The sequence below is a fragment of the Molothrus aeneus genome, chromosome 2 (assembly GCF_037042795.1).
Source record: "Molothrus aeneus isolate 106 chromosome 2, BPBGC_Maene_1.0, whole genome shotgun sequence".
Classification (NCBI taxonomy): domain Eukaryota; kingdom Metazoa; phylum Chordata; class Aves; order Passeriformes; family Icteridae; genus Molothrus; species Molothrus aeneus.
Genome location: NC_089647.1, coordinates 53,630,568 through 53,654,263, shown reverse-complemented (window position 1 = coordinate 53,654,263; position 23,696 = coordinate 53,630,568). Strand labels below are relative to the sequence as shown.

Sequence of the window (23,696 nt, the reverse complement as noted above, 5' to 3'; positions counted from 1 at the left end):
ACATCTTACTTCCCACATTTTTTGGTATTTTAACGTGTATGCCAGGCTAGGAATCAGCTTTGTTTCTAAAGGATTGCTTTGTTTTTTATGATATATTTAGTTTGTTATGATATATTAGCATTCTAGTTATATATGTTCAGAGGCTTTGTGCTTGGTCGGAAAATTTGTCCCAGTTTTCACTCATTCTGGAAAAATATGTAAATTCACAAAGCATATCTAACTTATTTTAGAGGAAGATACAAAGTAACTCTTTCAGTTTCTTCCCCCTTCAGAGTGAGGTTGTGGGTGGCTGGGGAGAGAGAAGCATTCAAAATGCACTTTTACACTGAAATTCAGTTTGGTGCCTTTAGTTTTCTTGCCTTTGTGGCTGTAGACAGTGCTAACCTATGGAGAGAACAGTTATCATGTGGGCTTATCCCACAACTTGACACATGACACAAATGTTTAATGTATTTTGGTTTCTTTAGTCTCAGTCAGGATTTTAAAAATTAACCTTTTTCTTTTCCTCTTCGGGAAGCTGATAGTCCTTGGTACTGAAGGATGGGTTTAAGAGCCAAGATATTCTGGAGACAGAACAAGCTTGATTATTTATTTTCCTTTATTGCAGATACAAATACCTTTCTCCCATATCCCAGTAACTCTAAATTATAGTTTCAGTTTTTCAGCTAACACTTAGCTGTCTTGCAATAAACCCATAATTATTAGGAAAGCTAATTTTTTTTAATGATGTTTTACATTCAGTAGCTAATAGCTTCTTTTACTGATAGAGAATCTTTTAATGCTTTAAAAGCATTTATTTTGACAAGACAGATTGTTACGTGCTAGGAACGATTTGAAAATTTGGCTCTAAATACCAAACTTGCAAACAAAGTTTTATTGTATCTGACTTGATTATCTTGATATTTGTGCTGGCTTAAAAGAATCAGAAACTGTTTCAGTCAGTCCTGTCCTGTCAGAAATACAGGTATTATTTGAACATAGGCTCTAAAATGTGTAATATTTAATATCATTATGATTTGGTAAGGGTAAGTTAAACACTCTTCCATAAACCATACTCAAATCTGATCTGCAGAAAATTCTCCCAATCAGGAAGATCCTCATAACTGTATAGAGCAGTGTGAAGGAGAAGGTTAACACATGTCCTAATTCTGGATTTGCTTTGTTTTGTGTCTCTGTAAAAGAGTATCTAGTATACTTCTAAACACAATCATTTTTTTGGGGGTGTTGAGTTGTTTTGTTGTGGATTTTTCTGGGTATTGGTGGTTTTGGTTTTTTTTTTTACTTTGAACTAAATTCAAATTTTTAGAACCTAAACAATAAACTAAGAGTATTATTAATATTTTGAATATGTAGATTTTTTTATCAAATACAATTTCTTTTGCCTTATAGGTCCACTGCATGTATGTAATTGATAGAAATGACAAAATAATTTTGAGGCACTAGTTTTTGATTGGCTGTATGGTGTGTGTTTATTTGGGGAGGAAGCTTTGCTCTTTAGCCTTTTAAATTTTATTTGAGACCTGCTTTTGCACATATAATGGTGAGCAAAAGAGAAATGTGTCAAACTTGCTGTGAGATCTTTTGAAGTTAGCTTTTAGAGCTCTTTGATTTATTTCATTATTTACTTATCAGATTTTTTTTTTCTTCCACGGGGACAGAAATAGTTTGGACTTCTAATTGTATTTACAGTTTTCTGCTATGGAAAGATGTTGCCTTAAAACAGTGAAGATGTTAACGCTTAGGGATTAGTCCTAATCTGGTTTTGTTTTTCTGCTCTGCAAGTCTTTCACCTCATCTAGGGTGCTTTTCAGAATTAATCCAATTTTGATATTAGTATTTCACAATAATGTCCATAGGTTTATGTTTCCATCTTTCTTACTAACCACCTGACAGAGACCAGTTATTAATTGTGCAAGGCTATTTATAGTTAGTCACTTTTTTTTCCACTGAAAGTAGCAGGGAAGCTTTTTCCTTCATGTTGCAGTGTAAATACATATTAGTGATGGTGCCACAAGTCTAATGCTGCCTTTCTTTTCTGTCAGGCTGAAATTATTTTGAAACCTGTCAGTCTCCTGGTACATCACTACTTCTGTTAGGAGGATGGATGTTCAAGTACAGAAGCTTGTAGAAGTGCTTATCTTACAGAATAAAGGATTGGTTTTAATTGTTATTTCAGTGGAGGTAATGGGTTTAATTATTGTGCAAACAAACATATCCAAAACAAGATTAGCTAACTCTGTATTTTAAATTCCATTCTGCCCTCACTGTGCTCCAATGAAGAAATAAGTTAACTGTGTATTCATCCAGCACGAGCAAAATCATAGGGTGCTTATGAAAGTAGTCTGTATACCTAGTGACAAAGATTAGTAAGGTAGAAATCAGCTGTGTTTTCTATTGTTGCTTTTTTGCTTTTGAAAGACACTGCCATGACCATATTGGCAGAGTGAAATACCTCGAAGGATCCTATTTTGGCTTCTGCAGCCTCTGCTTCTTGCTGATAAAAATTACTTCTAGACCTTTATGGACGTAAGTGTTAACATTTGGCTTTAAGTTCTTCCTTTCTTTGGAGCAGCCTGCTGAGTCAAGGTGGCTGCAGCTCTGCCTTGCACAGCTTTCTCTTCCACCTTTTGTTACTGGCATTCTTACAGGGGTTTCTTTATGACTCCAGCCATTTTTATCAAATTCATTTCTTTTGTGTTAGAAACAAGCTGAGGACTTGAAAAAAGACATTAAACTCCTTTCCTGCTTCAGTCTGCAGAAACATCCTGTATTTTCTCTTGCAGACAGTGAAGAGTTTTACTGAATAAAAATAAGTAACATTGAGCATTCTTCTCTTTGAACATTTGTACTTCCATTGATTCTTTAGATGCAAGATCTAAATACTTTCTATCCTGCTCACACTGATGTAGTAATAAATCCTATATGAGATCTTAAGATATAATAATTTAAAAATAATTATATCTGTTAATGGTAGTATGTGGAAGTCAGTGTTACATATCTCTGTAGGATGTGATTATGCTACTTGAGTTGCAACAAAATTATATTCAATTTGGAATTCTTTAGGGAGAGAATTATTGTATTCTAAAAATCTATTTGCCACATCTGCCAAGCTCAAATTGTGACTTAAGGTGAAGAATAGATTTTCAAAACCACTCTAGAGTGTGTCCCTTATGTAGTCCTTCAAAAAGGCATCATATTGTAGTTCTTCTTCAGGATACTGACTGTAATTGTTTACATATCAGTACTTTAAATGTGCTCTGAATGTTCATGTAGACTGAGACTGTGTCATGAAACAAGTCAATTTTAGTAAATCTTTTCTTGCAAACTTCCAGGTAAGAGTGATCTCAGGAACAGTTTTCAGATCTTTATGGACCTGTGTTATGCTCAGGACTACTATAGCATGTTCATTATTGCAGGTGACTGTTCCAGCATCTGGGAATGCTCCCAAATACTTCTTGCTTTGCTAATGTGAACGTGGCTTTAAGTATCACTGATGTGGTCAAGGCAATGTAGCAGTTCTCCCAGGAGAGATCAGGAATATTAAAGCTCCTTGGTTTGCAGACTAGGTACAAGTAGATGGGAAATGCCAAGACTTTAAAAATATTGAAGGAGGTGGATGAAATTTATTCAGAACTGTTTTTCAGCAAATCCCATAGCAGAGAAGCTAGGGAATATGTCATTAGTAGGAGATGATTTTAAAATGTCTAGAAAGTTCCTGAAATTTTCTTACTGCCATAGGAGGTAGTGGAGGCAATTCAAATTGTAAGTGAACTCAAAGAGTTTAGGCAAACATATGGACAGTAGGAGAGGTGGACTGCAGAAAGTGGCCTGGCTCACACACTCTCGTTAAACAGCTTCTCAGTTGGTATATTCGAGTCAAAGTGCTTGGCTAGATGGGCTGCTGACCCAGACCATCAGGTCATTTCCTATGTTCTTGCTTGGCTTCAGCTTCTGCTTGAGTTCAAACAGCAGTTTCAGGAAATACACACTGAACTTTCTAATACATAGCATTATTAGTTTTGTTAGAAGGCTTTTTGTTAGGAGGTCTGTGCCAATCTGGGCAATTAAATTAAACTACTACAAAGCTTACTATGTTGTTCATTTGGTTTGGATTTATTTTCTAAAGTAGCCTATATAGAAAAAAATTAAGTACCATTGAAAAGTGTGAAATTTTACTTCTAAAACTAACAGTTTTGACAACTGATGTTTCAGGTATTTCAAACTTCAGCCATTCAGTGGCCACTTCTTTATTTATGCAAGAGCTGCTTTTAACATAAGTGTGTATCTGCACTCTTGTATTGTCAACTTGTATCTAATCTCTGGAAAGAGATTTTGTATTGTTTTTCATCAGGAACTGTATTGAGGTCATGTGGATCATCATTAAACAACTGTTTAAAGGAAAGAATTTATAGGTACAGTGGAAATAACATAGAACTAGTTGACCTAATAGTCCTATTTCTTAATGACAATGACTTAACATGATTTGAGACAAAAATACACTGTCAGAATTCTGACAGCATTCAGAAATTACACTTGTAAATTGTATTAGGTTCCATTATAGTTGGTTGTGCTTTAAAAGTGCTTGTATAATCCTAGAATTTGTATCAAGGGTTCAGTATCCTAAGTTCACATTATTTTGTTAAGATTGTGAAGTTCTCAATTAGTGTTTTGTTGATTTAGTAAGAGAAATAGCCCTTGAAAAGTGCCCATGCTAAAGGTGCCTCCCACTGAGACTGACTCATCACAAATGAGGTTTTTATCTGAGTATCATAGTTACCTTAGAGGAGCAGGCGAAGGGTAGAATGCATGTCAGCCTTTGGGTAGCAGAACTTTGGGTGCTGTGAGTAAAGCAACAGAATTTGTCACAAAAAGACTGAGGGACAGGAAGAAAGGCTGGACCATCAGATTTTTACGAAGCTTTTCTCTTAGTTCAAGCCAATTTGAATGTTTTGCTCAGAAGATGAAGGAGGTCAAGATCCAGAATATTCAGTTTTCAGAAGTACTGATGTCAGGGTGTATGAAATAACATGTTGGCTGATGGGGTGTGCAAGCCTGCACAAGGGCACCTCAAACGAGATGAAAGAGCTATAAATAAGCAACTCATAACTCATAGATTTATTTTTCTCTCTTTCTTTTTTTTTTTTTTACCTAGAACATGATGCTATGTAAAATCCATGTTACATTTTCCTTTAGACAAATTTTCTTGCATCCTTGATTATGTGCTGCAGACTTCAGTTAGATAAGGGGGAATTCCTGTGAGTGACTGTCAGTCTTTTGTACTATCTCTTCTGACCAGAAGGTTACCAATCTCTCTCCATGCATAACTTTGATTTTTCTTACTTCAAATCATGTCTGCTGAGGTGCAGAGTGTCAGAAATTCCCTTCTCAAAGCTGTGATCACTCTATGGGTTGAACTGTGATAAGGTTGGTCCAGAAACCCCTTTTGGTCATACACTGCCCCACACAAAGACTGTTCAAGCCAGCAGTTCTTGAAACTTCTGAAATTTCAACCCTGACTCAGAATCTCTTTTGGCACACTTGACAGGATAGACAGCCTACCTTGTAATAGTTGTAAAATAAAAATGTGAATGCACTACATAAAAACAAAGCTGAAAGTGGGAGTCAGTGAAATACAATCAGGCATCAAGTAGGCTAATTGTCCATTGACAAAAGACGTTCTGTTTCCTGTTTCTGGGAACTGAGATCCAATTAAACTGCATGAAGTTGGTGAGACTCCCACCCTTTGGATTGGCAGTTGGATGTCATCAGAGATGTGAAAATCTGATGGCATCCTGAGTGTCAGAATGGTGCTGGACTCCATCAGTTGACCTGTTGCTGCTGCTGAGCAGTGCCTGTCTCGCTGTTGGACCATGGCTGCCATGCTGAGCCTTTAGCTTCTCAGAGCAGCTGTGAAGTGAGCAACAAAGATTTTTTTTTTCCTCCTCTCACACAGGAGAAGCTGATTTAACACAGGACCAGGAGGCACAGGGCCCACTTGCTGCAGTTGGGCCAGTATGTGTGTTCCCATGCTCAAATCCTCTCTGCCAGCTGGACCTCAGGTTTGGATGGCCTGCAGCAAGAGGTCTGGGGGAGGAAAGCCAGCAAGTTCCTACAGCAGCATTATTACCCAGATTACCAACCTCAGGCACTCACACAGGGTAAATAGGGACAACTGGGAATACAGTCAACCCACATTCCCTGTTACTTTAAAAGCAGGAATCAAGGGCCAGGCATCACCATAAAGCATTTCTGCTTCTCACAGTTCATATGATGGCAACCAGGAATATTGAGCTGGGAATGGTACAGATTGACATGTCAGCTGTAGCCAGAATGGTTCGTCCTAGGAGTTTGGGCACCTAAATCAGCCCAAAGAGATGGGCAAATGTAGCTATCCAGCCCACACATAACAGATGGAGAAAGATTCTCATGTACCATGAATCTTTTAGGTACTTTTATACCAGTCTAAACGTCAAGCTAAAATTTTCAATTGTAGCAGAGGGAAGAGTATATCAATGAAATATGTCTTGAAAAAGTTATGCCTGCTTGGGGAGTCCAAAAAAGAAAATGTAAGAACTCATCTATTCATATTTCTCTTCTTCATCACATTCTGAAGATGATGATAGCCAGTTGTTAAAATGCTACCTTCAAACACTTCAAAATAAACTCTGGCAATACAGTATTTTCTGAAGACCTTTAGGTCTTCTTTGAAATTCATTACTAAAATCATCTTGTTTAGATTATATTATGAATGCTAACTGAATTTTACATTGAGCCACGCTTCAGAAGATCTGGAAGATGTAATAGCTTGATAAAAATGTAAATATTGATACAGTTCATTATTTTTTCTCAAACAGCCAAAGCTTCTAGAAAAAACATGTGAAACAAGATAGTATTTTTAAATTGCTTGCTCGAAGCTGAGCTAATCAGTGTTGACTAACACAGCCCAAGCTTGAAAATGTGAATGTCTGTCTTATCTCATCAATATGTTAGTGTTAGAATTTGCCATCTTTTCTTGAATTTCTGAAATTGCTCCACCAGAAAGGGAGGAATTAATATGATTTCTGCTATTTTCTTATCCTTTCCTTTGTCTCTGGTATTCCTAAAATGAGTAACACTCAAGTTTCCGGTTCTGGAGGGTTTTGGTTGGTTGGTTGTGTTTTTGTAAACATGAAAGATATTATTTTCTTTTAGGAATTTAACAAAGTAAATTTTTGGCCATAATACTCAGGAGTTGTGTTTCTAAAGATTTCTTTCCTACTGATTTGTAGAGGGAGGAGGACATAGGCTCTATTTAGATGTGTGCAAGCAAGACTGAAGAACGTTCTATCCAGAAAGGAAATTAAAAAATGCACCTGCTTTTCTACTTTTTAAAGTTTTTTTTCTCCTTTGTTCATAATTTTAGCTAGGTTTTTCATGTTAACAAACTTCTTTTCCTCACAGAAGGGCAGGTTTCAAATAAAAGTACAGAAATCTAAAATGGTGACAGGCTTCTGCTTTGGTACAAACTTTCTCTGTTTATTTTGGCTGCTGTGTGCTTTGGTATCATTTCTGCATTGCTTGGGTTTACAAAATTGGGATAACCAGCTTTCCACAAATAAAATTATACATACTGTTTCATGCTGGGCATCTGGTACACTTACTTTGTCATGACTTCTAATTTTTTTATCATTAATGAATGTACAAATATGCTTGGCTCATATAAAGAGGGACATGACACAGTATTTTCCTTGTGTTGAAAACTGTTTGTCAAGTGGTTGATGTCAAGCTCTGGGAATTCTAGGCTTCCTTCTGAAAGTTTATGTAATGGTTTGATTAATGTTGAAGTTAATGCAATTTGTTGAAATAATTTAAGCTGTACAAATAGTTTTTTAATTATACCAAGCAGTTGAGAAAATAAAATTTGTACAGGTACTGTTTTACTTAGTTGTTATTCTCTCCTTCATTCTTTGAAAAATGCTTGTTAAAAAATATCTATGCTTGTTCTTGCTCTTATCTATTTCTCTGTGGGATGAAGACAGCAAGAAGTGTGAAGTGAAAAATAATGTATTTACTAACCAGAAAAAAAAACCTGCTTTTTTTCCCAGTAAAACTTTTTTGGTTTTTTTGCACATACCAAACTTCTGTAACATATTCCTTTGTAATGGTTGTAAACACTCTTTTATTTTTAAGGTTATTCTTGTGCAAGTTAATCCAGGGGAAGCATTTACAATAAGAAGAGAAGATGGACAGTTTCAGTGCATTACAGGTAAAGTTGATAAATTTATTTTCATATTTTCTGAGTCTGAATCAGGATTAATAAAAGGCAATTTGTGGTGAAAGTAAAAGAATGACAGAATTTATTTAAAATACAAGAGCTGTTTAAAGACCTAAAAGATTATGTGCTAAGGATCATTGGGATTTAGCTTTCACTACCATAAACCAAGTACTTTTTCTTATGTTATATTACATGAAATTAAATTTCGTGAGGAGGAGAAGGGAGAAACATTTTCAGATTGCAAAGCAAGCTCGGAAAGGCTGTTGTAGCAACTTTTGACTAAGCTCATTTATATCACAGACTTCAAATTAAAAGCTTAAACTGTTGATATGGCTTGAGTTTAGGTTTTTTTATTCTTTGCTATCATGTGGATGTTGTTTCCCTGTCAGTTATCCCACCCAGTTTCTCATTATCTCTAGGAGCCAAATGGCATTATTTCTGAGTTCTAGCAAGTGCAGTTTCAAAATACAAATGTTTCATCTAACCATAGCATCCCCTTACGCAATGGTCAGTTTGGATGTTGTTTTCTATTCTGAATGACCAGAACTACCAGTTAAGCATATCTAGAAGGTACTGTGAGAAGGTACTGTGAGAAATGAGCAATCAGCTATTGCTGCTGCACAGAACACCATTTTACTGTCATGTAAGAGAGTATCCACAGATTCAGCTATGGGGTCACATTTTTCCTTGTCATCATCTGGGCCAGTGCATCCTACCTTTTTTTTTTTTTTTTCCCCCCCTGGTTGTTGGCCCAGCTCCAACAGATACTGTTCTGGGAATTTGAAGCAAACATTTTCCAGCTCCTCTCCCTCTTATCTCCAGTCTGAGAAGAGCTGAAAGGTCTGCTTTCCAGTGTCATAGGCAGGTCCTTTGGCTACAAAACAACTCATTCAAAGGAGGCCTTAGATGGTAATTAAGTTTATATTGGCAGTTCTTAAAGTTTACATGTCTGTTAGCACCATATTTCAAGACTTTGTGCTGGTTCCATGGTATTCTTGCATCCTTTGATCCACCAATGGATCAGTGTTGCAGCTCACGATTCTATACAGCTTACTTGAAAAATGGTATGTAATAATTACTTGACAGTACTGAGGGAAATAAAATTATTTTTGTCTTGCAATTCAAGTCAAAGAACAGATAAGATATATTTTGCTTCTATTGCATAAAATACTGGGAGACGTAGCATGTATTGCATGTTTGGTTCTAATTTTTGATTTACCAAACGGTCTTATTGGTGGAGAATGAATTGACACTTTCCCGGCATGATTATCTTCAAAACAGGAATTGTTTAATGAACTACAAAAATACTAACATCATCCTTACAGATATGGTTCTAACCTTCCATGGTATAGCTTTTATCCCTGTCTGGTGCTTCTTGCTTTTGGAGCAGGCAGCTTGCTATTGTGATTTGATTCAGCTGTGGATTTCTTCATCTTCTATATGTGAAAGTGAGCATGGGCAAGTTACTAGATGATTGTTTCTGGGACTCACTAAGGGTAAGCTGAGGTACAGTCTTTACAACTTCCCTGAAAAATGGCACTGCAATCTGGAAAACTACATCCCAAATCAGTACCACAGCTTTTGCAAACCTCCTGTTACATCGATATTCTTCTTGTCTTTCCCCCTTCCTGAAGATGAAATTGTGGATTATAGTTCATAGTAAAATAGGGGGCATAAAGTTATTTTTCATATCTGTGAATTCAGTAATATTCATACAGAACCTGAGTTGCACCTGATCTTTTGAATACTGCTTTTCTGGTCTATTCTTGCCACTTCTGAGACATATCTGTGGTTTTGAGTGCTGTGCCAATGGATCTTTCTACCTTTTGGGTTGTTTGGTCTATCTTCTTTAAAGAAGAAATTCCCTTAGTAATTGATGCTTTTCCTTTCTCATTATATGTATTGCAGCTCATGAGGAGTGTCTGCTGGTTGGTTGTCTGTGCAGAGATTTGTATAAAACAAACTATTTTAGATGGTGTAAACTATAGAGAGTAATTTTGTATTGGTCCTTTTTTGTTCTGCCACAACTTCTCAAACATAGTTTGCCCTTGACTTGTCTACAAAATGGATTATCAGTCGGCAAAATGGGTTACAGCTGCAGGAGTCTAGTGCATTGTCTTGAAAGTAAGAAAGAAAGCAAGCTCACATCAGTTCCTTGATTTTTTCTTCACTGTATGCACTCAGTTGTTAGGTGAAATCATAGTTATAGATGTGGAAATATATAATGAGAATGCTTTGGATAAATGTACAAAGATGTTTATATTTAGAAAGCAAGCATGAAGATGGCTCTGACTTAAAAGTCTCCTAAATTCTCTGACTTAAAAGTCTCTGCAAAGAACACATATGCAGTTTTTTCAGTGATGTATGATATAAAAAATTGAAATTATGTAAATACAGTACTAAAATGAAAGAGTGGAAGTTGAGAAGTAGCGAGCTGCTTATGGATCCCAGATAACAGTGCAGGTAGCCAGATACATTAGTTTGAATGATTTGGTAAGTCATGCTTCCTTGGATAATTGTAAATCTCTCTTGGGCTTTATTACTGGTCAGTTCACCTTGATACTATGCTATCTGCTGAAGTCAATGTGGATTGTTAATAAATATAACCATAATGTTAATTGTGGTTTTTTGCATCAAATATTTGCCTGTTGGAAACATTCAGATGCACTGTCAATCTTTGTGCTGTTCTTGTCATCTATTCTATTTTTAAAGAGAACTGTCCTTGCTTTGGCAAAACTGTACACAGGGTAAAATTTCTCAACCTAACAATGATGAGAGTTAGTGTCTCTTCAGGAGAAAGGAAAGGAATAAAGTGGCTGTTTAGAGCTGTCCTTGCGTAAATGAAGTAATGAAAACTTAAAGCACTAATTAATGGAGAAGCATGCGATGCGTTTTCTGTGAACTATGCTTCTGAAGAAAATGCTGCATTTGCATGCGGGTCTTTGTACTGACTTACCACATGTCTGCTTCTACAGGTGGTCTGTAAAGCTTTGACTGGTTTGGAACCACATTAAGTGAGAAGCAGCTTCTTACTGCGGTCCTCTTCCATGGCAGTGGAATATTGAGTGAATAATATTAAGTGAAAAGACTCTTAAGAATAATTCCTGGTTTGAAATCTCCTAAGGATGGCAGGAGAGCAGTGATGGTTAAGGGACCCTTGATCTTTAGTGAATTCCATTCCTTTATTCTGGTGACCTTTTAATGAATTAAAATAACACGTATTTTATTCTTTATTTCGGTAGAATAAGAAGAATGGTTACTTTGTATTTCTGTAGTAAGGAGTCTTGAATCATAGTTGGGTTTCTGTTGTCTGTATTTTGACTTAAATACAGCTTTGATTGAGTACTTCTGTGTGACAATGACCATATTTTTCAGATATTATAAAATATTTTCTTTGCCTGCCTAGTGATTTGTCTGATAGTGACAACTCGTGCTCCCCCTTGATGCAGCTTCAATTTAAACCATTTGTCAGTCTCTAACTTTACAAAAATACCATGCATTCCTTACTAGGTAGATAGGAACATCTGTCTGTGTAACCATGTGTTAGACCAAAATGTTTATTTTCAAAAGAGGTCTTTTAAATATATGAAAATTTTCTCATATACTAGAAATATTTTAAATAGATGAAAATTTTCTCATATACTAGAAATTTCTCATATACTAGACTTCTGTGGAAACTTTCCTTAAGCCAAAATTTTCTTCTGTTAATATGAAGTAATCAGCTACATTACAGTGATTCAGAAAACCAGGTTTGAAATGTATGAATGGGTTCTCTTTGTAGAAGTGAATTACTGCAGATCACTCATTCATGAATTCTTCCTATTGCAGAATAAATGAATGAAGATGACTCATCTCGAGGACATTTTGTAACAGTCCCAAGTTACAGCTAAAGGCTATTAAATGTTACTTGACACAATAAGAGAGACCATGTTCTATATGTCTCTGCAAAGGAAAATTGCCATTTTCATAATAGAATAAGAAGACTTATGTAAATTAGAATGAGTCATAAATACTTCATGCTTTGAAATTAAATGAAGTATTGTTATTAAGGTTAGGCTCTGGGATAAAAGTTAAGCAAGCTTAACCTAATTTTTTGTCTTTGAAATAAGAAATAAAATTCTTCTGAAAAGTGTTTTCAAGGAATTCAAGAGGAAAAGAAGATACATCAATTCTGAGACTACAGTAGTGAGACACAAACTTCAGTTCATTCTAAGATCATCTTGAGCTTTGCAAAACCAAACCTGTCCATTACCCAGAATATTTTGAGAATAAAACTCACACAGAATCACAGAATGGTTTGGGTTGGAAGAGACCTTCAGTGGTCATCTACTTTCAACTCCTCTCCCATGGGGAGGGACACCTTCCACTAGACCAAGTTGCTGAGAGCCCCATCCTGTCTGGCCTGGAACACTTCCAGGGATGGGGCATCCACAATTCTCTGAGCAACCCCTGACAGTGCCTCACCACCTTCATGAAAATTTCTTTCTTATATCCAATCTAAACCTCCTCTCTTTCAGTTTAAAATGCTGCCTCTTGACCTATAACAATACACCCTGATAAAAAAGTCTTTCTCCATCTACTTTATCAACCCTTTATATAATCAAAGGCTGCAATAAGGTATCCCCAGCATTTTCTCTTCTTTAGGCTGAACAAGTCCAACTCTCTCAGTCTGTCTTCACTGGAGAAACGCTCCAACCTTCTGACCATTTTTTTGGCCCTCCTCTGGACCCTCTTCAAGTCCATGTCTGTCTTGTGCTGAGGAGCCCAGGACTCCAGGTGGGAGGAGAATCCCCTCCCTCATCCTGCTGGACACACTGCCTTTGATGCAGCCCAAGATACAGTTGGCTGTCTGGGCTGTGAGTACACATTGCCAGCTTGTGTCTAGTTTTTCATCCACCAGCATCCCCAAGTTTTCTGCAGGGCAGCTTTTAATCTATTTTCTACTCTTTTCTGCTGTCAGGCTTGGTGTGGTTTTGATTGTTTACAGATACTGTTACAGCAACCAGACTGAGCATCTTAAAATCTGAAAGTAACTGCTATTGAAGTACATTTGAAGCAAAGCCCCCTACATTTATCTTGTTCAAATATCATCTTGTGCTTTGGTGTTGAGTTTAATTTTTATATTGGAAGGGGTTAAAGACCTATCATAAATTCTGTATGAGTTGCCACAGACCCCTGAGAATGGGACTTTGTTAGTTGCTAATGGTCATTGGGAGATGCTTCCCTCACAAGACCACCACAGCTTATTATCAAATCCTAAACTACTGTGGTAAGTGGAGGAAGTGTGTGCTGTCATTCTGTGGTGATTTTATAATGCAAATATACCTGGCACTACAGTAGTGGTCACATTTATAGACTTAAAGGGTGACATCACCTCTAGAAATACCCTATCTTGTTTGTGAAATTACTCGGTATCCACATTAGCACTGGGCAAAGTTTAGGAATAAAATAACGTTTATTTAAATACACAGCTCTCTAGTAATGGAACAAACTAGCAAAAGCAGTAAAACACTATTAACAAGAGTTCTCTCCTAGAGCACATCTAGTCTTCTAGGTAGCTTAATAGCCTGAGTAATGGACCCCTTACAAGTAAACCCAGGTGTGTATTACAGAGATCTAGTGCATTAGTTTTCTTGCTTCCATTAAGAACAGCTTACCGAAGCCAGCCAGAGAAGCTGCTCTGGGTGCTCTTTTTCTTTCTGCAGGCTGAGAAGAAACTAATTTTTCATCCTTGTTTCCATTTATGTGTTTCTCATTTCTAAATACTGAAATGTTGCATGAAAACATGTGTAAGTTTATTTGCTTTCCTTTTCATCTTTAATGATGATTTTCAGCTTTTCTCCACAGTAGCTTTCTGAAAATAGACATAAGGTTTTATGTATCAGTTAATTAAAAAAAAATCTAAAAAAAACCTCAAAACAACCTCACCCTAAATGGTAAATTATTTCAGTTGTCATCTCCATTCCTTCTATGTAGAAGACTAAGGATATTATGTAAGCCTGAAACTGGATATATATACTTAGATTAAGTTCCTTTTCTACATATTAATTTTAGGATCTCCACTGGAAGTATTTAGAGGGCCTTTATAAAAGGCATTGAGGGAAGCTAAGACAAATCAGCTGAAAATATGGGGTCAGAGCAAGCTGCAGTGATTTGCAGCTAATTAATTCTTGGTTAAGGATGTCTGTGCAGAGGGTCAGAGCTGAGTCTATAGGAGTACTAACTCTAAAACACCTCTTTTTGGGAATGACCTTCAATATACACTTTTTTTTTTTAATTAAAGTTTTTCTATTTCTAGATATCTGCACTCAAACTAAAAATAATATTAGTATTGGCCAGCCATGTGGGAGTATGACTGCAGAGGATACATAATTCCATTTTGTATTGAAACAAGATGATGAGGGAAAGTGGTCACAAAGCGTGGTTGGAGCAGCTTGATTTGGAGCTGTCTCATTCCAAAATAATTTTAAGTAGGAGCTGTCTTTTTATAGCTTAGATTGATAAACAGGGTGCATGAATGCCCTTGCAAATATTGTTGAAGACTTAACCATTCTACCTTTTACTGGTAGGTTAGCCTAAAAGATGGATTGAGATATGGCAAATACCCTTCTGTGGCAATGTTCTTCACTTGGGGCTCACTAAATGTAGCGGTGTTTGCAGGGGTCCCAGGACAAGGGAAGAGATGAGAATTTTGACTCCATATTTCAGAGGGCTGATTTATTATTTTATTATATATATTGTATTAAAAGAAAATGATATATTAAAACTATACTAAAGAAATAGAAGAAAGGATTTCATTAGAAGGATAGCAAGGAAAGGGAATGGAATGATAATAAAATCTTGTGACTGCTCACAGCCTCAACACAGGTGGCTGTCATTGGTCATCAAGTAAAAACAATTTCACATGCTGGGTAAACAATTCTCCAAATCACATTCTAAAGCAGCAAAACATGGAGAAGCTGAAGCTTCTCAGGAGAAAAGATCCTAACAAAAGGATTTTTCATAAAATATGTCTGTGACACCCTTCTGGTGACATAAAGAAATGATGTATTTAAGCCCTCACTGCAGCACATGTGGAATGCTCATGTGTTGGCTTTGACACATAGCACAAGTTCAGTTCATAAGTCAAGTACTATTGGCAGGTAAAACTTGCCTGAAAGCCCTGCTGCTGTAGCTCTTCTAGTACAGGTGCTGAATTAAAGCTGGGTTCAGACATATCTCCTTGGTTCTGTAGGCCCTCTTGCAGCAGGGCAGAGGCAGTCTTCTAGAGTCATGACCATCTTTCAAATTTGTTCTGCTAACTCAATGAAAATTTCAAAGTAGCACAAAACAAGGTCATTCTCCAGACAAGAATAAAACACAGCAATCCAGAATTCTCTTCTTTAGATTGGCCTCTCTCTGCTCTAAGAGTGACCATGAGATTTAACCTTGTAACAGAGCTCCCTCAGCCTTCTCTGGGAACTGCCTGACCTTGTCCTTCATTAATTCTGATGACTGACCAGGTCTTTGTGGTCCCAGTCTCATTGAGCCATTAAAGAAGCAGGCAGGGATGACACAAGAAGCTGTTATTGGAAAAACTTACTTTATCATGCTGCTTTTCTGCCAGAGCAGCTCACATTACTGTTATGCCTACTTTGTTAGTGTTATAAATACTAGACTTCTAAAACATTCTATTCCCAGAACAAATTGAATTTGGTAAAAGTTTGATTGAAAAGCAAACTAGACTTGTTTTATCCTCTTCTGCAGTAGCAAATGAAAGAAAAAAAGGGAATGCATTAATTCATATCTCTCAGATGTTGATTGTAGTGTGTCTTAGGAAAAACATAGTTTTCTGCATTGATTTCTGTTTAAAATGTGTTAAAGAGAGTCAATATCTTTATATGGACAAAACATGGCTAATATTTATTGCCTTGGTTATTTCTCTTTCTTCTAATAGATATTTTTAACTTTTGTTCTATCTTATTTCATTCATGATATGTAAGCTCATAAAGTACTATATTAATTGTAAAGTGTTCAGTCAGGTTCTCCTTTTCCTGTTTGATTTTCCAGTATATTCAGATCAGTTAATCTTCCCTTGTATCTTCTTTAATCTTCTCCTTTATTCCTTTTTTTGACTCCACTGCAATCTCCACACTGCAAAGTCAGCCTGACTGTAGGAAGGTTCTGGAGACATTTTGTTTGAAATATCAGTGCTTCAGCTGCATAGTGAAGTCATCTAATTTTAGGTGTCTAAATGTGTGTTTCTATATGTGGCCTTGGATCTAAGCTCCCATTGAAACTAGTGAAGATTTAGTCACTAGGTATAGTGCACTCAGTGCTTTTCAGCTGACATCAGTTTGCACTCAATAGCTCTCCAGGCTCCACTGTCTGTACCAAGTAGGTCTCCACTTGCTATAATGGGAGTTTGAAGTCCTAACTTGCACAGAGATATATAATTTTAGGTACCTAAATGAGATGTCTCCATTTTGTAACTAAAGCTTGGCTATTATAGGCTGAAATAAATAAGGCTACATCCTGAAAGTGCCTCATTTAGGTGTGTTGATTCACAATTGTACCCTCAGTGAATGTCTTTGTCCTCAAGCACCTGAACTCTTTGAACTCATCCATTTCCATGAGCATCTCACATCACATTTTACAGGAATGGTACTGGTTGCTGGAGGTGCATGTTGGGAATGAATTTACAGCCCTACATTGCAGCTGGAGAATGCCCCTAAAACTTGGTTTCCATTACTCTAGTCAGACATGTCTAGCCCCCAAGGCTGTGAAGTATTAACTCAAGCTGCTGAGATACAGGTGCTGTTATTGCCTCAGTGTCGAATCTGTTGGATGAGCCTTGTATGAAGCATGTTAGGCTTGACAGGTTTGTGTCTAGCAATATTAGAATATTCCCAGGGCACTGCAATCAGTTAATCTGATTTCTTCTCTGACTATGATGTTGATGGGAAAGAAATAGCCCTATATTACTTGCTTTATGAGGGGGAAAGAAGGGGAAGAAGCTGGTAGGATCTGTTCTTGTAAGAGTAAGTAGAAGTAGTTAGTAGTTTTCTCTGAGCAGAAAGTTTGTCTAATGTAAGCAGTTTGAATTAAATTGAAAAAACTAGAGCTGTGGGCATTTTGCTTAGTATTTTCACTTAATGTACAAACATTTAGCATAACTTAAACTGATAGCTTAAACTTGTCTTTATCTTAATTGGATGCAATCTGATTAACTAAAATAATAATCATGAAAATTGCTAACATTAAAGAGTGGAAGAAGTTCCTTAATTTCATTATCTAATTGTTTAAAAACAAATGGTGCTTTTATTTTGTAGAACCTCAAACAGTGCTTATAAATGGACTTTGTACTGGGTTTCATGAAAATGGAAAGGCCAGAACTTTGTGCATAAAGGACATTTGCTGGATCCTCTTTTGCAACTATGTACAGTACGAATACAGGCTGGTGTGTCATCTGTTGGAAAATGCTGTGCATTGTTAGATGAGACCTCAGGAGAGTTCCTTATAGTTCCACCCTGTGCAATTCAAGTTGTACTTCTTAATTCTTGAAGTATAGTTGTAGTTGTTAAACTATTCAGACTTCTATCACAGAATTACTGTTAGTAAGAAATAGCTTTGAATTGACTTTGGTTTACTCTTGCCCACTTGTAGTCATGGCTGCATTATCTTGTGTCACTGCCACTGTCAGGCCCTTGGTAGTTGTGAAGGGTTGCAGACACACTGGGAAGGAAGAGTCTTCATAGTTGTGGAGCAGCTCTCATGGCCATTGTTTTTCCAGAATTCCTCAAAACAAAGCCAGTTCCTCATACATGCCCAGACTCACACCCATGCCAACAAGCTTACAAGCTGGCATTGCTCTGCCTTGGTGCCTTCTCTGATGCCAAAAGTTGTTGGGTAGCCAGGAAGTTAGTCTACCTTTCTTTCATTTTCACCTGTGCAAGGCTAATGTTTTGTTTGTTCTTGCAAGAATGTAATATCTAACTAAATGCTGCAACTTTGAATCCAGGGATTTTTAACTCTGTTCTTGGTTTTGCTTTTATGTTTTGTTTTGTAGTAATAGATGAATCAGCAGCACATGGCTTGATAGATGTGGCTGTGCATGTGTTATTAATAGTAAATTAATAGCTGTCTTTTTTTGACTGTCTGTGAAATGGCTGAGGTTTTGTCAGCTTGCATGACTTACATGATCATGTCACTCTTCTTCAACTTGATTTAAAATCATGGTAATATAAGTTCCCCTTCTTCCTTTTGCAGACATGCAGCAATCTGTTTTACATCTAAAGCAGTTTATTATCCAAATGAGGGAAAGGAAGAAGAGACAGAAGATTACCGAGGTCATTACATATAGGCTAGCTGTGCACAAATATAAACAGCTCCTGTGTAATGTGAGTTAAAGACTGGTTACAAGTAAGTTCAGCCACTTAAAGCCATTAAGAAACAGTGTAATCATAAGAGGTTTCAAAGTTGGAAGGGCCAAATTCACTGGAAGTGAATACAGCTATTGACACTGCTGTTCTTGTTTCTTTATGCCAGAGAGAAGCTCTTTCTCACACTACAGAGGGCCTTCTAGTTGTCCTAGAAGAATCAATTGTCTAGGGCAGGTGCTCTAGGACATCATTCAAAGAGCTTGAGATTTTTTCAAGTGACTGTATAGCATCCAGTAATTGGTAGATGGGTCTCGGGTAATGGTACTGGAGCTTCTAGAGAAGCTTATGACACCTTCCTTCCCTTTTGATTAATCAGCTCTTCAGTGAGGATATGAATTATCTCCTTTGCTTGTTCTCCATTTGTTTTTCCAGTAGACCATTCCTCAATGGTTCCACTTACCCTTTTGCTTTGATGCTCTATATAGGGGCCATTTGCATAAATACTATGTATAATGTGTTTCCCTTGGATGATCTTTACAGTTCAGAGGTTGGATGGATGTGCCTTTCAAGGCAGCTGAAGAAAGAGCTGCAGTAAGAACTATAAATGCAAAACCAGTAGTAAATATTATTGCTCATTAATTCTTAAAAGGAGTTAATATACAGAGAGTGGTCAGCCTTTCTTTTCTTCTCTGTTTTGCCAAAAAGTTTTCTCTTGAAACATAGCATTTAAGTGAAGTGCTATTGTATTGCATCCTCAGCTGCTTTAGACTTGAAGAGTTTGTACTCTGAAAGGCATCACTCTGTGGACAGTTAACTCTTTTGGTTTATGCAGCCAAGAGACATCTCAGTAAAGCTCTTAAGCAGCAGGCAGATTTGGAAAATTATATGACACATAATGAAGTATGCATTTATTCTTTTTGTTATGCTTTCCATATACTTTGTATTTTGTTTCTTGTTTTGTGATCAGGCAAAAATTTTGGCTCAGATTAGATATACCAAAAAAAAGGGACTTTGACTCTTACCTAGATTTAAAATTTAGTTAAATCTGAACTCTTATCTGACTTTTTATTCTTATTTTTTAAGTGATAGCACATACAAATAAAGCTTACAGACAGATCCTTGGAGTGCCTAAATAAAGCCCAAGGTGAGTTTGGGAATTTGAGAAGCTAAACTTTTTTTTTTCTGAAAGAGAATTTTTTTTCTGAATTGGGGTCAAAAGCAGAGTAACTATGTCCCATTAGAGTTTGACACTGCTGGTGGTGCAGTTTTGGGGAGCATCTGGTGGTTATGCAATGCATTAATGAGTAAAAATATTTAGTAAGTTACAAGGGCAGTCTAAACAACTGGAACCAGTTAAAGTTCTTCTGACGTGAATGAGTTTTAAAAATCACCTGCTGAGAGAGCTGAAAAATAAGAGTGAATATCAACAAATATTGATCAGAGGTGCAGAGGACTGGCTAGTCCTACTACTAACTTCCATTCATTTCCCTGATTTGTACTGCAGAGGGATACAAGAGCACTGTCAAGCGTGAGGGTTTTGAGATTAATTATTGATGGTTTGATCACTTTTTCACTTGTGGCCTATGTGTGTTAGTGCATTTCTACACAGGTTGTAAATCTGACATGATATGTATGTAGCATTTTCAATAAAATATTTGTAAAAGATACTTTTTTATGCTTACTACACCCTTTTAATGCTTCTGAAAATGAAAATTGCTTGAACAGGAGGAAAATGTACCTTGGAAATACCCTATCTTTTCTTTTAATTGCAGTTGTATACAGTTCAAAGTTTCCTTGCATCACTTTCCAGCAAAGATATGACACATAGTAGATTGTTATTATGCCCACACAGCTTTCTTTGTTCATCCTCTGTCAGGTCTTTCAAATGCCATACAGAGCACTGATTTCTCTACAATAGCTTTCCAATTGTGCATTATGTTCATAGAATTTCAGTGTGTTGTCATTTTTTTTTTCGTTACTGAGCCTTGTCCTCTCAACTGAAAAACAGATCCATTATTTTTGATGGGAAAGAATCTAGTCTCTTATTGGTGGCAGTAGTTGAACAGAAGGATATTGGGTTTGGAGTTCTTTTCAGAAGCACATAAATGTACATTGCGGGACCATCTTCTTGTATGGTGCTACTGTGCTGCTGGGTCTGGGCAAGTAGTACAGTAAACATTTCTGTGCAGTTTCAGAGAGATGGAAAAAGGGTCTGAGGTGCCTGGGAACATTCCACATAGAAAAAGAGGCTTAATGTTGGGTAAGGTTACATCTATTTAGGATGTCATTTTGGTGGATATGAGGGCCAGTGGGAAGCAGACAGGACTAGAAAATGCAGGTGTAATGAATTGCAGGTATGTAATGGAGGCTTGAGGCCAGATACCTGCATGTTGCCTGTTCCATTGAAAGCATAGCACAGAATGTTTTTGATCGCTATTTCCAAAGAACCTCAGCAGAGTCAGTATAACCTTTTTTTTTGTTAACAGTTCTAAATTGTGCATGAAATGGGAAAGGACTGAATGCTAAATCATGATGCACAGCCAGTCTAGGATGTAAATATATTCCTCCTTAATCACTCAGTAATCAATGCACTCGGGTGTCTTTCAGCTAACAAGACATTCTAGAAATACTTGGTATTTCAGCAAAGCTGATCATCCAGACAGCTCTATGACACAGGAGATCTGTATTCCAGAAGTGGTAAAAGATTAACAAGAACATGCAGTAGTTGTCCAAAGGTGTGTTGCTTGAATGGTACCCTGAACTGGGTGAAATGCAGTTATATACTATGCAAGGTTGTGCATAAGATTAATAAATTATGGATGGGGATCTCACTTGAAACTTGATAAGGAGGAAAAAGAAGCAGGCCAGCCATCTATTTGACTCACAAGATAAATATTATCTCCAGTATAATGTATCTGTAAAGCTTAGTGTGATCATAAAATGCATCAGGACAGTTGTTGTTAGTATAGCTAAGGATGTTTACAGGATTCTGCTGAGATTTCAACTATAATTTGATAACTCATGTTTACAAAAGATGAAATGAAGCTGACTCCAGGTGTTGTGAATACAAAGTGTTAGGATATTCAGGAGAAAATATAAAAAGAAAGTAGAATAGCTTGGTTTGCTTGGCTAAAAAATGACTTGGCTAGAAATCAACAGGGATTTAAAAAAAATAATTAATGCCAGAGCTAGTCTAGAGTCCAGTTGGCTATCAAGTGGCTGTGAAATACTTTTATATAATTACAGGAAACTTGGCTACATAGGAGAAGAGCAGAAGAGCAGTCCAGTAGGGAAACGTATGGATCAAAGAACTTCTTTGCTACTGGTTTTCATGCTTCTACATAGGATCCATTCATGGTGGATCTTGATGTATGATAATGGGGGAGAGAAATGAAACTGCTATTGCAGGTGAATTGACTTGATTCATGAAGTGTTTTTCAGGCCATGAGCCCTCATGGTTCAACAACAGAAAATTTTCATCTCCTGCATCCAGAAAATAGTGAAGCAATAAAAAGATTTCTGCACAAAGGGCACATTTACTTTGCAGCTATTTAGCAATTTTCTTGTCTCAGCTCCTTCATGGAGGGATATATTGATCCATACATAATGAATGGTAAGGAAGTCCACTGTATGCATGTGTCGTTTTTTCTTTCTTCTGGTTTGGAATGACAACAGCTATATGTCTGAGCCAAGTTAGTTGTTTCATCCCTGGCCTCTTGTTTGGCACAGGTAAGTAGATTCCTTACACAGTTCTTTCTGGCTCCAGGTTCATTTTGGATGCCAAAGCAGTGGGTGTGTTACTTTCCAAAACGTATTTGGTTACAAAGCAAGTTGAATTTGAAGAGAACACTACAATGATATAGGCTTGTCTTTGTTTCTGCTTTGTTTCCAGCTTACTGCTTTCCCAGATACTTTCTTTCTGGTAATGCATGTTTATTAACATTGCTGAAAGCTTTTTATCAAGAGAAGCCTTTGCTATAGATGTTCTTAGTATTTGAGCTCAAATACTTCCCATATGTGTAACTTGCTTGAGATTTGTAGAAAATAATGCCTCTTTTAAGTGATATGTAAAGAGTTCATTGTAGAGAATCAAGGAATCTGTCATATAAAATACCAAAAATTTTAAACTTCAAATTCCAAAACAAGTTTAAAACATACAGATTTTAAAGTCTTTATTAGTTAGTTTGCAGACCCTGAAAACCATTTTCACATCACTTTGAGCAGTAAATTGTGAGATTTGCAGTGCAAATTGGCTGATAGTGTTAAGGGATTTGTCAATAGTAGAAGCATTTCACTGCAGAAGAGGCTGCAGATGTTTGCAGCAAGCATGGCACCTTTCTGTGTTGCTAAGTCTGACTGACAATATTGTGTCAGTCAGACTTAGCTTTTTTTAATGTGTATCCTGGTTTGGGGTTAATTAATTTGCGATCAAATTTCTGCAAAGCTTTATGGACATGAAAATTCTTGTATATGGACCTTAAGTCATTAGCAGAACCAGGAATCTTAATCTGAATGTTTAAGTACTTATCATGTCAGTTGCAATGATAACAGTGTTCAAGAACAGTAGTTTTTCAGTCAAACTTATTTCCACTGTCTTCAGAGCATCCCCTATTGTATCTGCATTTATAGGCTTGTTACTAGTGAAAAGACAGAGAAAAATGTGTCTGTGGGAAGAATTGTGATTGCAAGGGGTGATGTTTAAGATGATTGGAATCCACCTTAGTTGTAATTTAGATTTAGCTGCAGAAGTCTCAGATGCAGCCCAGGTCACCCACTAAATAATGATTTAATCCAAGGAAGCATGCTGAATCCATTGCTTCTCCTGTTTTGAGCATGGAATTCCCTACATGCCTCTAATGCTTCAAAACATGAGGCTGCAGGGGACAGTCAGGAGACAGACATCAAAGGCAGAGACAGTGTAGAAACAGTATATAAATGATGCCTTTCTGTGTCTCCAAAAAGAAAGGCTGCTTGTCTACTTGGGTTGTATTAAGTTTGTTCTGAAATGAAAACATCAGCAGGAAATTGTTTAAAGCACTTGCCCACGACCAAAAACAAATCTGAGCTCTGCAAGTACCACA

General features: G+C 36.8%; 1 protein-coding gene across 3 annotated transcripts in view; it reads left to right on the top strand.

Annotated features, from left to right (window-relative positions):
• The window catches only part of FNDC3A (fibronectin type III domain containing 3A), a 111,208-nt gene that overhangs the window by 28,788 nt on the left and 58,724 nt on the right, over positions 1-23,696 (top strand). For all 3 annotated transcript variants that reach the window (XM_066544990.1, XM_066544989.1, XM_066544991.1), the window contains one exon: positions 8,170-8,245. In XM_066544990.1, coding sequence (XP_066401087.1) covers positions 8,170-8,245 — 76 coding nt within the window. The remainder of the gene's footprint in view (positions 1-8,169; positions 8,246-23,696) is intronic.